The sequence below is a fragment of the Agrilus planipennis genome, unplaced genomic scaffold (genome assembly GCF_000699045.2).
Source record: "Agrilus planipennis isolate EAB-ADULT unplaced genomic scaffold, Apla_2.0 scaffold7, whole genome shotgun sequence".
In the NCBI taxonomy this organism is placed as follows: domain Eukaryota; kingdom Metazoa; phylum Arthropoda; class Insecta; order Coleoptera; family Buprestidae; genus Agrilus; species Agrilus planipennis.
Window position 1 is genome coordinate 2,436,321 of NW_020439340.1, and position 14,266 is coordinate 2,450,586.

General features: G+C 33.4%; 1 protein-coding gene across 1 annotated transcript in view; it reads left to right on the forward strand.

The window, feature by feature from the left end:
- The window catches only part of LOC108741818 (probable G-protein coupled receptor Mth-like 1), a 55,629-nt gene extending 41,363 nt beyond the window's left edge, over positions 1-14,266 (forward strand). Inside the window, exons 3-5 of the mRNA XM_025978576.1 lie at positions 7,418-7,556; positions 11,852-12,023; positions 12,850-14,266. Of these exons, the coding sequence (XP_025834361.1) occupies positions 7,418-7,556; positions 11,852-12,023; positions 12,850-13,026 (488 nt within the window). The 3' untranslated portion in view covers positions 13,027-14,266. The remainder of the gene's footprint in view (positions 1-7,417; positions 7,557-11,851; positions 12,024-12,849) is intronic.

A 14,266-nucleotide genomic window follows, 5' to 3' on the forward strand; every position in this document is an offset into this window, starting at 1 on the left:
AAGCTGTTGTGTTCTCTTTTTCACAAAAACTGATTAAACTCGTTCTTGAGACTGACGGTTTAGATTTTATTTTATTTTATTTTAAAAGAAGAAAAGTTTTAGATTATGTTCCTTATTCATTGTTACCATTTCGCCTTTGTAAATATGTATTTTCTTTACGTTCATTATTCATCATTAATCATCAGTTGTTTAGTACTTCACATGTTATTTGTTTTCTTAATTTTCGAATTTCTGTCTTTGTTAATTTTGTTAAGCAAATGTAAAAGCGGCCAAATCTGTGTAAATGTTTGTCTGTATGCATGTTCGGTATTATTTTGATGCCTTTGTAATCCAGTATTAGTGTTTAGTGTATGCCTTTTTGTGTGATCTGCCTACCTAATGTATATTTTATACGTTTTCGAGAAGAAATTGATGTGGCAATTTTGTCTGTACATTGTTTTTCGATATATCGTACATAAATACATACATATGTATATGTAAAAAATGCGTACTAAGTTTAAGTTGTTTTAAAAGCCATAAGTAGGTTTTTAATCTAGTTTATAAATTTTTTATGTTATGCATTTTGTTGTGTTGTTCTCTCACTATTTATGACTGTCAATGTATCTTTTAATAAACAATAATCGATGTTTTTTAAACTGTTGTGGTTTATTTTAATAGTTACTTTTAAAACATAACACGTATATGAAATTAGTTAATATGAATCGAGAAAATTTATCGTTTAAAATTTTCGATTCCCAGTAGTTTCCATAAGAATATTTTTATGAAAAATAACCGTCTAACATTTGTGACCCTTTATAAGGATTCCAGTTTCCTTAAAAAAGGAGATTAATTGCATATTTTGAAGATATTTAGAAATTACTTTTAAAATTTCAAATTCATGAAAAATATTTTATCATTTTATAACTTTCAAAAATACGCTTAAGATTATTTCAGAGTTTCTGTTTTATAAGTTTTGGCATATATATATATTACCAGGTTTTAAATCCTAAATACGTGATGAATATCAACGAAAACCATATAAAACTAATTTTTCGGGAACAGCATGTTTTTTTAGATAAAAAGTACCCTATGTCCTTTTCTGTACCCCTGTACAAAATTTTATGATGATCGGTTTAGCAGTTAAGACATAAAATGATCATAAACAAACAAATCACATTCGTATTTATAGTATTAGTTAAGATTTACAATAAAGTCCAAGAGAATACACAATTAATTTTTAGTCTTCCAAACAATTATTTTAAAATTAATTAAACGATTAGAGCTTTTCGATAATTTCATAAAATATTCAAAATCATCAGAGAGCGCGTTTGATGAGTATAGAAAGCTAATATTAATTTTAATGTCTGGGCAAATTGAGTTTTAATTTTTGTATAGATGACGCTAAAAAAATAGCCAAAAACTAAAATGAAAACTAACATTTTTGAAAGAAAACTAACCGACCTTAAGCACCACATTCAACTACTCGCCCAGGCAGGGCCTCACTTAAACGCTGAAAAACTGTAAGCAGAAAGCAAAGCTGAATCACTTACCACGAGATGGCTGCTCGATGAAGTTAATCTGAAACAAAAGAAAATTTTATTTAATCGTAAGGTTTACATAAGTTAAACGTTAAAATTTATGTTTTAGTCGTTTTAAGGATCAACTCCTATAGTTGCAGTTATCCTTACAAATTTCTTTTTTTTTGTTTTCTACGAAAACTTAAGATTTCCTTCATAAAAAGTAATGACATTAATATTGTTATAAATTATTGATTATTATATGTTAGTCTAGTTATTGTATGAACCTAGTATCTTCCAACTATTCAAGGAAAACCCAAAAAAATTTTAGAAGTTAGGTAAGTCAGTATTATCCTAACAAATAAATTTCTTTTTGGTTTTCTACGAAAACTATAGATTTCCTTTTTCAAAAATTATGACACTATTGTTATTATAAATTGTTAGTTATTACATAATCGTCCAGTTATAGTATAAATTTAGTATTTTCCAACCATTCAAGGAAATTACTCAAAAAAGTTTTGGAAGTTAGGTAAATCAGTATTATCCTTACAACTTTTTTTTCTCATTGGTTTTCTATGAAAATGATCGATTTCCCTATTCAAAAATTATGACATTATTGTTATTATAAATTGTTAGTTATTATATGTTAGTCCACTTATCGTACAAACCTAGTATCTTCCAACTTTCAAAAAGGTTTCTTCGTATAATTTAGTTATTAATCTCAAAAGCTGAAATTCATATTCTTTGAAATAAGAATTGTTCATTATCTATACGTCTATAAAAGTTTTGAAAAGTTTAAAAAGGAACAGAAATTGTGACAGCTGTGGATATAAAACACTTTTAGCGATAATAAGTTTTTTATACCTGTTCTTATTTACCATAAAAAATCTATTTCTTTTCTTTTGCTTCAAACCGTAACACTTACTTAGTAGATTTTATTTGAAAAATTAGTTCATCCTTAGCGCCATTTAACTACATCCTTTACGTGGTGGTCCCTTAAGTAGGTACCTATTTCGTATGAATATCTTGAACACTTAACGTCGCGGCAAATGTGTCCTTTTGGGTGATGGACAAAAAATACCAAAACGGCAGAATCGTTCTGAACGTTGATTAATTCGTTATTTTGACATGCAACGGTGTATAAGCTATTAGCTAAACTGCTCTAATGACTGTGCCGCGATGGCATATTAGTGGCTAACACATGTGCGTTCTATTATTAGAGATTTCTTCTTCGGTAATAAGAATATAAGAAAAGATCTCATTGCGCCTGTCCGCCTTAACCGCATATTAATGTGGCTCTCACGGTGAGCTCCTTGTAAAACACCACTAATCCATGTATTCATCCATCCTGGCGACGGATGTTCTCTAACCCTTAATGCTACTAAAAGAAAATATAGTCTACGAGTCGCTAATGCACTTTTTGAGTACAGAATTGAAGGTAACAAATTAGAAGTACGAAGCTTTGGTGTGGACTTATTCTAAATTTTTTAAATAAAAATCATAAGTCCGGATAGTGTTTAAGGGAAGGAAGGTGGTTACAGTGAAGAATGCTGCTGAGTGTCAAAAAAAGCCACAGAAATAAAAAAATTATTAATAAAGGCTCTCACGATCGAAATTTGGGTTAAAAGTCAAAATGAACTGTTAGGTTCAGACGTTTCGTCAGCAGCCGTGACTGACATCTTCAGTAGCACTTCGTCGATAACGTGGGCGAAGTCTTGGCAGCGACTGTACCAAACAGTTGATTTAGACCACTACCCTACAGTCCGAATCATAATTCTATCAAAAGCATTACTGTCTAGATTTGAGGAAAAACTTAATTTCTCCGTAACCCATAAGGATTTTTTCTGGATCTATCCCTCCATGTCACTTTGTCACTTTCGGCAACAGCGAACACCCGTGGTAAAAAAAAAACTGTACTACTCCTTAGAGTTTAGACGTCGACTCACAATATTCGTCTAATTTTCTAGGTATTTTACACCTTTTTTTAATCTGTTAGTTCTACCCCTTTGTTGCTGCCGCCAAACGAAAGAGTTGGTCCATAAACAAGTGCAAAAGTTTGCTTTATCCTCGCCATAACTAAACGCAGTGAAATATCGAAGGGAAAGATCAACTGCACTGTTTGTTAAATGAGGGAAACCTATTATCCTTTAACTTAATTTTTATTTCCCTTTGTGTTATGCCAACTAATAGAAAACAAAATAATGATAACGATACGAAGTAAACATTGTGTATTAATAGTAACTCACTGTGGTTACTTACTTCAGCCTTGTTGGTTAATTTTTTGAAGTCAAAAGCGCACCGTGGGTCCCGTCAATAGTTCGTCCATCACGGAAATCAAATCTTCTTTGAGTTTGTCGTAAGTCTCTCCCAAAATCAGTCCCTGAAACTTACAGTTGCAGTATCACAATCAAAAACTTTTTTGTGATGTAACCACTACAGTTTTCAGAATTTTCTTCTGCTACAAGACATTGTTTCTTTCCAAATTTCATGATTCTGAGACAACGGGAAGTATCCCATAGGCTTTAATTCCCTTTCAAGTATCAAAATATGAGGCACATTTATACGGGTCGTATCTTTTGATTCAGTTGATTCAGAAGTTTGGTTTTTTCAAAACTCCAAGGGCTTGCACACCTGAATATTTGATATTAATGACTACAAGGGATCCTTTTTTACTTTTGAGGTATGGAACCCTACTACAAAGATCAAAAACAGGAAATAAACCAAACATAAACCAAATGGTAAATGTAACGTCATTTTTGCAGTTTGACCCATAAGGTTATCAACCGATTAGTACGGTATGTTTCAATTTAAATACGAATATTATAAATGTGGAGGAATTACACCTGCATTGGCATTATTTTTTCACTGTAATAACCTTACAGATCAGGCGCAACAGTTTTGCTTTGCACCAAACACTGAGTACATATATGTAGTTAATTTTCCGAGAGCAATAATTGTTGGAGCACTTGACACCGGCGCAGTGCATTTCTTAGAAAAGTGGTTGGTGTGTAGAAAAAATTGCGAAAAGGGACCTCCGTTTTATTTGTTACACTATGTCCGTTTTATGGCACATGAGCGAAGGTCTGTTGACTTTGCTTGTTCCTAAATGCGCATGAAGGGTTTATATCACGTTAGACCGGTGTCACGTTCACCTTCCTGGTAACGATATAAAATACTGAAACGCATTTCCCAATGGAACAATTCATTACCATACGGGAAATGCACCGCTAAACACGACTGTTATTAACTCATACCAATAGACCGATACTCGTAAAAAGTCTATTACTGTATTTAACACTAATTACACTCTTGGTTGATTCACGGTAAAGAGGAAGTCTGCAGTTCTTACCAGAAATATAATTTCGAAAGTCTACAAATCGCTATTAAACTATTGTGTTACTTGATTACTTTTATTGTCTCCTTTAGGGTGTTTGTAATTATTACTTATTAGGCACAGAGGGTGGTGTTACAGGCGGATGATGGGGATATCTTAGATAGAGGAGGCATTAGAAAAAATAGAACAGAGAATTATGAGGAATGGAGGTAGACCTAGATTAGATTACTGATCACAAATAGTTAAGCATGTGGAATATGTTCTAGTTTTAGAGAAATGTAATGATTGCTAATCAGGCTTAGGACTGACGACCTCACAATCCCGATTAGAATTTATAAGGGGTATTCCCCCATGTAACGTGCGGACCTAGTGTGCCTAATGAGGGGCATGCCGATATAGGGATTTCCCCATAGATTCCTCATGAAAATACAACCAGAAAAAAGTGGTGATACTAAAATGAGGATTGTGTTATTGGTTTTTCATATGGGTCTTAAGGGGCATATCTAACACATGTATAAACTTACAATTAAATCTACCTTATAGTGGTTCGATGAGGCAAATCCGTTTCAAAATACTCTCGGTAAAATGAAAAAAATTGTAACAATCCCCTTGTCCAATTATGTCGTCATTTCCATGAAATCTTTTACACTTGTGCACCTGATATGCAATTTTGTATTTTTTTCACTAGTAATAAAGTTCATTTTTCCATAAATTTTTAATGGAGTAGCAATAGTTTTTCCCTGCGGGGGTCACATGCGACATTCCTGATGATGCGCAAATCTAGCAAGGCCCCTTGCTTGCCCTAGGGAAGCCTCATGGAGTCCACAAGGGGTAGTGGGCTACCCACTTAGGGACCCTTCCCGCACTCCCTTAAAATTTTAGTCGGGATGATGAGGCAAAAAGAGTATAGCATACAATGAAAATGAAAGTTTTGAATGCTTTCTGATCATTCAATCGCGAAAGCCTGTTACAATTAAAAAATGCAAAGCTCATACTGTAAATTCTATGCGGCCTTTCTATGTAAGGAAAGTAAACGGTTCCATAATAATGGTTCTCTAGATTCAATTAATTGGTGAGAACGTGAATCTCCTGAAATGGTACACACACATCTAAATAGAGATCCTTTACCTGTACATTCTAAATCGCTCGAACGCCAAATACGTTGGAGCTAATAACACAGATAGTATAAGTGTTTTATTTGGTGAATAGATTTTTCGAAATTTTACTTCAAAATGGGCAACGAAACGTTGGCAAAGAGTAGCTAAGTATTTCTTACGTTATCGAGGACATCTGTTCCAGTGCAAGTGTAGACAGTGCTGCCGATAAATAAAGGTATAAACGTACCTGCGGACGCATTGATTTATTCTCTAATTATCCTTGACAGGTACGTTTATACCATCCTTCGTGGGCATAAGGAATAGTGCAGGGGCGGTGGGGGCGCAAACTTATTATATAAAACGAAACAATCATTGGCGTAGAAAACATTTAATATTTACCAAAAATATCATCATTAATTTTTAGCCCATTGTCGCAAGTTTCATGTATATTTTTCTTAAGATTTTCTTGTAGTTTTGTCGATTAAAAGAAAAATTGTGAAATGATTCTGGAAGTATATACTAAAACAATTGGTTCTTTGTAGCCACAACCTACGTCTATGGATATCCATAATATCTCAGAGTTGATCGAGTCCTTGCAGCAGCTGCTGGCGATATAATTGCATCTTGGGCTATTATAGTGATCCTTATCTCTCAACCAGTGTGGCAGATCTACTTGAATACGTATACGGGGCTTTCTATACGTTATAAAAGCAAGAGTCAAAACAAAACCGTCTTTTGAATATTTCCCGTTTTTGAATGAGAAACATTGGTCGGAAAACCTTTAAATCAACTTATACACAAAACGGAAAAGAAAAGGCTAGAAGCGTTCGAAATGATTATTAGATATTGAAACATTAACAGACTCGTTCAAGTCGTGCTTCGCATAATCATGTAACAGATGTCTTACCAAATATACTAAGTACTTCACTACTTATATCGCGTGGGGAAAAATGTGTCCGAATTATAGTAACGTTACAAAGCCCCTGCACCCATTTTATATAGGAATAAGAATGTAACATACACACAGTTCCACCTACTTTGTACTCCTAACACGAAATAGGAGACCCGCTGGTGTGCTTGGTCCAGGTGTTGTATAATAATAATATGAGAACTGCATTCTTGAGTTAAGAAACGTCCTTGGACGGCCTTGATGGAAAAAGCTGTCTTATACATACATGTAGTTTCAGTTGAACGAACGCAAACTCCTGTCTGTCGTTAGACCATATAAGTCTTTGACTTGACTTTTTTTTTTAAATTATTTATTTTTTATTTATGACAGAAGAAGTAGCAATTTGACACGTTCTTTTCATTACTGATCGTGAAATACATTAATCACACGTGTAAAATGCAATGTTTCGTATGCTTTAAACTCAACAAATTGAAATATGTATTTAAATATAATACAAATATTTATGGGCTAATATACTTGACACATTATTATTTTGTTTATACATACATTTGCATACCTGCACTCTGAATTATTGTTCCAGGGGACATAGAAATACTGACATATTTCTACGGACCTGTTGGTGCCCTTTTGGTAATCAATTTGGCACTGTTTGCAGCGACAGCTAGAGAACTTACATGCGGTTTATGGAAGAGGGAACTCGTTAAATCGACTACAGAAAGGTAAGAAATGTTCATGCATTCAACACGTATTCAAAGGTTTTTATTTCCATTTGGGTATGTAGATGAAATCTAAATAATTAATACTTTATCACAGGGACTTGCTGCACTGAAGCTTTTCAGGTAGTAGATGATTTCAGAAATGGAAAGCTGTATTATTGGGACAGCAACAGAAACATAAAAAAACTTCGGTCCTATTTTTCGGTCATTTTTTATGAATTTATTATTGTAGAAATTGGATTATTTTAATATGAATACCAAAAATTTTATTATAACTTGTAGTATTTATTTATATTCCGATTCAGTTAAAAAGTGGGTTAAATTACATTGTGATTGCACAAGCACCTACCCATGTACATACAAATTGCGTCAAAATAATTTCTGAAATCAATTTGCTTGGCAAGTGTTCAAGGAGGTAATGTGTACTGCAGTGCAGCAAAGGTTTACATACGAAATGATATCGTCGGTTGTTAGTAGCAGCCGGTGATAACCATGAGAGCAAAACATGTAATATCATTGGTACACCCGTGCACGCAATAATGGTAATAATGGTAAAAATCAATAAGAAAATGCGGAAAACTTGTGATCATTATTTCACTTCGCAGGTACTATTGAAAATAACATGAACGTTTGCAATTATATTTACCACATATGTACCTAATAGTAATAGGTACTCAATCTAGTACTTGAAAAAAGAAAGATATTTATAAAAAGAAGCTTTTGCTTCCTGTATAAGTTAACTAAATAATTCATCAATCCAATTTCTTACATTCACATAAATTAAAATTTGCTTGGAATGTGTCGTAGCTGATTTTTATTGTATTAAGGATTTTTATACTGCATTTAGTATCTATACACATAATAAATATCTATATAAAATTAATTTATTTGTGGATGTGTACCTTAAAAAATATTGTATCCAAAAATAGGCACGATGTCCCTCTGTATCACCGTAATTTACCTACTAGTCGGAAATCTAAAATATAACTGATATTGGAAACTTTTACAAAAATAATTCGAAGAATACACTAATGTAACACTTTTTGTCGTATTTTCTGTATTAGATAGTTAATAATGTGTTTCAAGAGAGATAAAATTCAATTTCCGAATAAACGCTTCGCGTTAATTAATAATTACAAATATGCCTTCAGCTACAAGAAACGACCAAAGACTTGTGATTAAAATGAAGATATTTGGTCTCAGTCTGTTTCATATGTATACACACATTAATAAACGTGATGAAAACGCCTCCCGTTTGAGAAAAATGCAATGTAATTAAAGGTCTGCAACATTATTATCTGATGATGTCGACGAAGGAAGTGTGTTAAATTCCCTTGAGCTGACCCTTTCTAATTACTGGAAACATCAAACGGTCAAGATAACAGAGTGTACAGAGGTTCATGAACCCGAGTCCTTGCAAAATTATTGTTAAATTCTCATTTATTTAAACGATAGAACATCCCAAGATGCAACGAACATTAATTGGCCCAATCATGTAACAAAGCCGACAACAAAAGTGCTTGTAATATGTTCTTGTAATTATTTTATTTAAACTAAAACGCTTAATTGTTGGTTTAACACTGTCATCATCATCATTATCATGCGGTTGTTAGTGCGAAGACTGGTTCATCTTAAGCTAACGTTTGCTTTTCCCGATGTCTATCCACAATTCCCGCATTCGAATCTCGAGTTGGAGACAAAATTGAATTGGAGAAATGGAGTTAAGTTTTGAAAAAAACTGACATGGAATTTTTATGAAAATTGTTTTCTATTTAAAAATAAATTTTAGGTTCTGACTATTGTGAAACGTTGGTGCGGTTGTCAGTGCCAAGACTCGTCCTATCCTGAGCTAACCTTCGCCTTTTCCGAAATCTATCGGCTTATCTGGCGTTTGTCTTTTTGCTAACCCTTGCATAGAATTATTTTTGGAAGGTTTTCCTGCCCTGTCACTAAACTTAACACATTTTCTATGTCTGCATACACCGCTTCTACGTTTTCATCACTGTAAGATGATGTAGGCATGTAGACCTGTACTAACACCGTCTTTACCGGCTTCGAGTTTAATTTAACCATCACTATCCTATCGCTTTTTTGTAAATAACTTTCTTCACTCTGCCCTGCATTCCTACGCATTTCAATTCCTACCCCCGAATTACCTTCCAACGATCCTGTGTGTATTATTCTAAAGTCTCCACTCCAGAAGTTTCCGGCTTCATATTTTAGGGAAATGCGAAGACTAGCTCAGGATCGGAAAGAGTGGAGGTGCGTGTCCAACCAGTCTTAGGACTGACGACCTTATGATGATGTTTTGGTATATGCATTTAATTCGTTGTAGCTTTTTTAGACTTATTACGTAGACTTTATCAAAAACAGAAGGAGTGAGATAAGTCGCTGATAAAATGTACGATAATTTTAGAATATAAAAGGAATTTCAAAGCGGCTTCATTAAGCATTCAAAAATTTACCTGTGGTACGTGCTTCTTCATTTGGATATCGGCTGAATTTGAATGCGCGTCTCAAAGAAGTTCGCCATAAAATTTGCAAAAATTTATTTAAACAATTTCCTCGGATCATTTACATATTTACATGTACATGCATTACTTACAACGCAGAAGCACGATATTTAAAGTATTCAATTAGCTTTTTGATTGATTTGTTAATGTTGTTTGGATCGGGGTCTAATTTATTACAATTAAGTTGTTGTAAATTATAAATGCAAATATTTGCAAAATGCGTAATGGCATGCCGTAATTATTTTTATGTTAATACCATTATAATTATCTCAATTATCAATATTGTTTTCAATTGAAATTTTTCTACAACCGTTCCTGATGATTTCAGAGAGGCCATATTTTGTTAAGTACATTTAATATTTTTATTAGTTAGTTGTTACGATAACTAGCCTCTGGATGATTGTTCTTTGTCTTATCTACAACCACTCTTTTATTCTTTCTTTTTTGTGTTTGCAATCAGAAATTTATTTTACAGTAATTTACTTGCTTCTAGTAAAACTACTTTTGCTTATTTGCTAATGCAATTTAGATGACTCAGCGTTTAGCCATTCGCTTTATTCAAACTAATCAATCGTGAAATGCCTGGAATTACTTGGAGATCAAAGTAGGTTCCTACCTATTTCGAATAAAAGTAAAAAAGAACGAATAAATTAACATCTGAGCGTCTTTAGAAGAAATGACGTTGCATTTGACGATTCACGCTTAATTTAAATGCTTCATTTGCAAGTCATTCTCAATTATCATCAGTTTTTCAAATGCTTCATAATTAGTGTCTTTTTCATATATTTATGAATTTATAATGAGAGAAGAAAGAGTAAAGTTTGAAAAAGTGTTTTCTTCATATTACTGTATCAATTATTGCATCTTCTACTATGTTATGATAAAGATAATAGAAACAGGGAGACTGTGGTAAATTAATAAATAAATAAAATAGGAGACCCATCCCAATTACCACTAACACAATTTTACTGAGCGAACACGTGTTTCGCCCACTTCAAACGTAGGCATTATCAACGCGAGACTGGTTCTCTGATTTCCTTCCCAACCCTTCTTCTAGTTCCACTATCTTTTCTTTTCGGTCCTCACCCTCCGTCCCTATAAATAGGAGTAAATTTTAAATTTTAGAACCCCCGCTCGAGGAGGGGTTTTAGTCGGTAAGAATCCGACGCTACCTCCCTTCAGGGGGTGTCTTTTGAAGATTTCCCCTTCTCGAGTATAATCTAATAAAAAAAAAAGAAAATTTTAGAACCAGTCTTGCGATGATAATGGCCACGTTTGAAGTGGGCGAAACACGTGTCCGCTCAGTAAAATTGTGTTAGTGGTAATTGGGGCAAGTCTCCTATTTATTTACATAGAGATACTTTAATTTTCGGTTTATTTTTTGTTCGCCATTCGGAAATCTTTTGAGAACTTTTGGTAGGTTTTTGCTGTTGTGAAGAGAAATTTTGGAAGGGACTGTGATAGTGGTGTAGCAAAGGGGGTCCAGATTAGGGTTCCCTAATACCATGAAAATTGCGCATACTGGACACCGCGTAAAAGCTGAAAGGATCTGATCCTCGAAATAGCACAAGAAAAAGATATTGACTCAGATGAGAGCTTATTAACGGATTTACACTCGGTCCCATTAAATTTTGCTAGTTTGCTACGCAACGGGATTGAGGTAACCGAAATAAAAATCAGGGCCGGACTCAGAGTTAGCGTCAAACCTAGTCCAGTTTGATAGCAAGAAATGATGAGATGGACCATTGCGTTTGCAGAGGTAAATTGTTGTTTCTTTTGTTTCAGAGCCGCTCTGGGACGTGTTTGTATGAAGTTGGTGGTTGTAATGGGCGTAACGTGGATAGCCGACGTGCTATCATGGGCTGTCGGTGGCCCTCAGGAGCTATGGTACATTACTGATATCATCAATACTTTGCAAGGCGTATTCATCTTCATCGTCGTTGGATGTCAACCGCAGGTACAAGAAGAACTATCACTTCTAATCTCCGTTTCTTCTTTTACACGTTCGATTGCACACGGGCCCCGTTCGTTCGTTCGTACAAATGATTTATTTGCGTTCGATATATACCATTGTTACAACTATTATTGTCGCTATTCACTTCAATGAATTTCAATAATGGAATACGTTGCTGGTACAACCGCACGCAAAAAATACGGTATTGTGTCCAGATCGCCTTAGCTAAATACCAAGTACCTACGGAGTGTAAAAAACGGCAGTAATTGTTCGTACGAATTTTTAATAACATTCCATTCAAAGAATCTGTTCGTTGTGAAGATGGAAGTACTTTTCGTTCACAGAATAAATTGAAAATTCATTTGAAAACGAAACGAAATCAAAGTCAAACTTCCGTAACTCGAACATCCTAAATATAACCAATTATGTTCAAGTTAAAGAAAATGCTAATGAAGGAGAATTATTGCATTATAAACTAGGCCAACCGCCAATAACTGTTGCAAGTTCGTAATTTATGTTAGACAACTTCGTTCGTGTTGCCTTTTCCTTGTGATCTTAATCTGAGCCCAGAGTTAAAATAATATTTATTCAACGGTACTGTAAAAATTTATGATTTATATAATAGTTCCGCTTAAAACAGTCTTTGATTACTAACTTATCGTTGCGGTTGATTTTTCCGAAGAAAATTAACAAAAATTCGAGTTAAAAAAACGTATCTCGAGTTGGAGAAAAATTCGAATTAGAGAAATGGAGATATTTGAGTTTATTTTTGAAAAAACTCGATGTGGAATATTTGGGAAAATTGTTTTTTATTTTAAATAAATTTTAGGTTCTGACTGCCGTGAAACGTTGGTGGTGTTGGAGGAAACATCACGTTAATGGAACGGCTGGTACAACAAACCACCATTCGTCCAGTTCCCAAGGATTACCGTCCATGGGCGACACCGTGACCAACCATAGTGTTTCGCAAAATACAAAATCGGTACCGTTAGAAACCAGCTGCTAAACCATTTTTGTTTATACTTTTATAGTATATTAGCATTAGTACTGATTAATATAAATATTTATACAGCTTCAAGTGCAAAATGAAAGAAACAGAACAACGAAAACAATAAACACATTGTTAACGAATTAGTGTTAAGCTTAATCTGTAAGCTCATAATTTATGGTTCTAACTGTACAGTTTTATTTTGGCTTAAAATTTTGTAGGTAAATAGGGACAAAAACAATTATTATTTTTCTCTTTTTCATCAAAATTGTAAGTCAGAAACGTATTTTATTTCTTGTATTATTTATAATATGTTTTTTGTTGACATATGTTTTTAAAAATAACGAGACTTTGGTCCTCTAGTAAGTAACGAAGTGAAAATGAAAATGTTTTTAAAAAAATTCACCTACGATTTTGAAAGCAAGCTTAACACATTCGACTAATGAGGTTAATTGACGTAATAATAAATATGTAATGTACAAATGATAATTATTATATCCACTATTACAATATATGTGAGGAATGCGTTTTTGTATGGTAATTGCTAGTCACATTTATGATATCGAATAATTCGTAACAAAAAAAAATTGTATCACTATATTTCCTTTTTGTACGTAAGTATTTTTAATGTTAGGGTAGTAGTTGGGGGGTGTGAAGCTGTTGTGTTCTCTTTTTCACAAAAACTGATTAAACTCGTTCTTGAGACTGACGGTTTAGATTTTATTTTATTTTATTTTAAAAGAAGAAAAGTTTTAGATTATGTTCCTTATTCATTGTTACCATTTCGCCTTTGTAAATATGTATTTTCTTTACGTTCATTATTCATCATTAATCATCAGTTGTTTAGTACTTCACATGTTATTTGTTTTCTTAATTTTCGAATTTCTGTCTTTGTTAATTTTGTTAAGCAAATGTAAAAGCGGCCAAATCTGTGTAAATGTTTGTCTGTATGCATGTTCGGTATTATTTTGATGCCTTTGTAATCCAGTATTAGTGTTTAGTGTATGCCTTTTTGTGTGATCTGCCTACCTAATGTATATTTTATACGTTTTCGAGAAGAAATTGATGTGGCAATTTTGTCTGTACATTGTTTTTCGATATATCGTACATAAATACATACATATGTATATGTAAAAAATGCGTACTAAGTTTAAGTTGTTTTAAAAGCCATAAGTAGGTTTTTAATCTAGTTTATAAATTTTTTATGTTATGCATTTTGTTGTGTTGTTCTCTCACTATTTATGACTGTCAATGTATC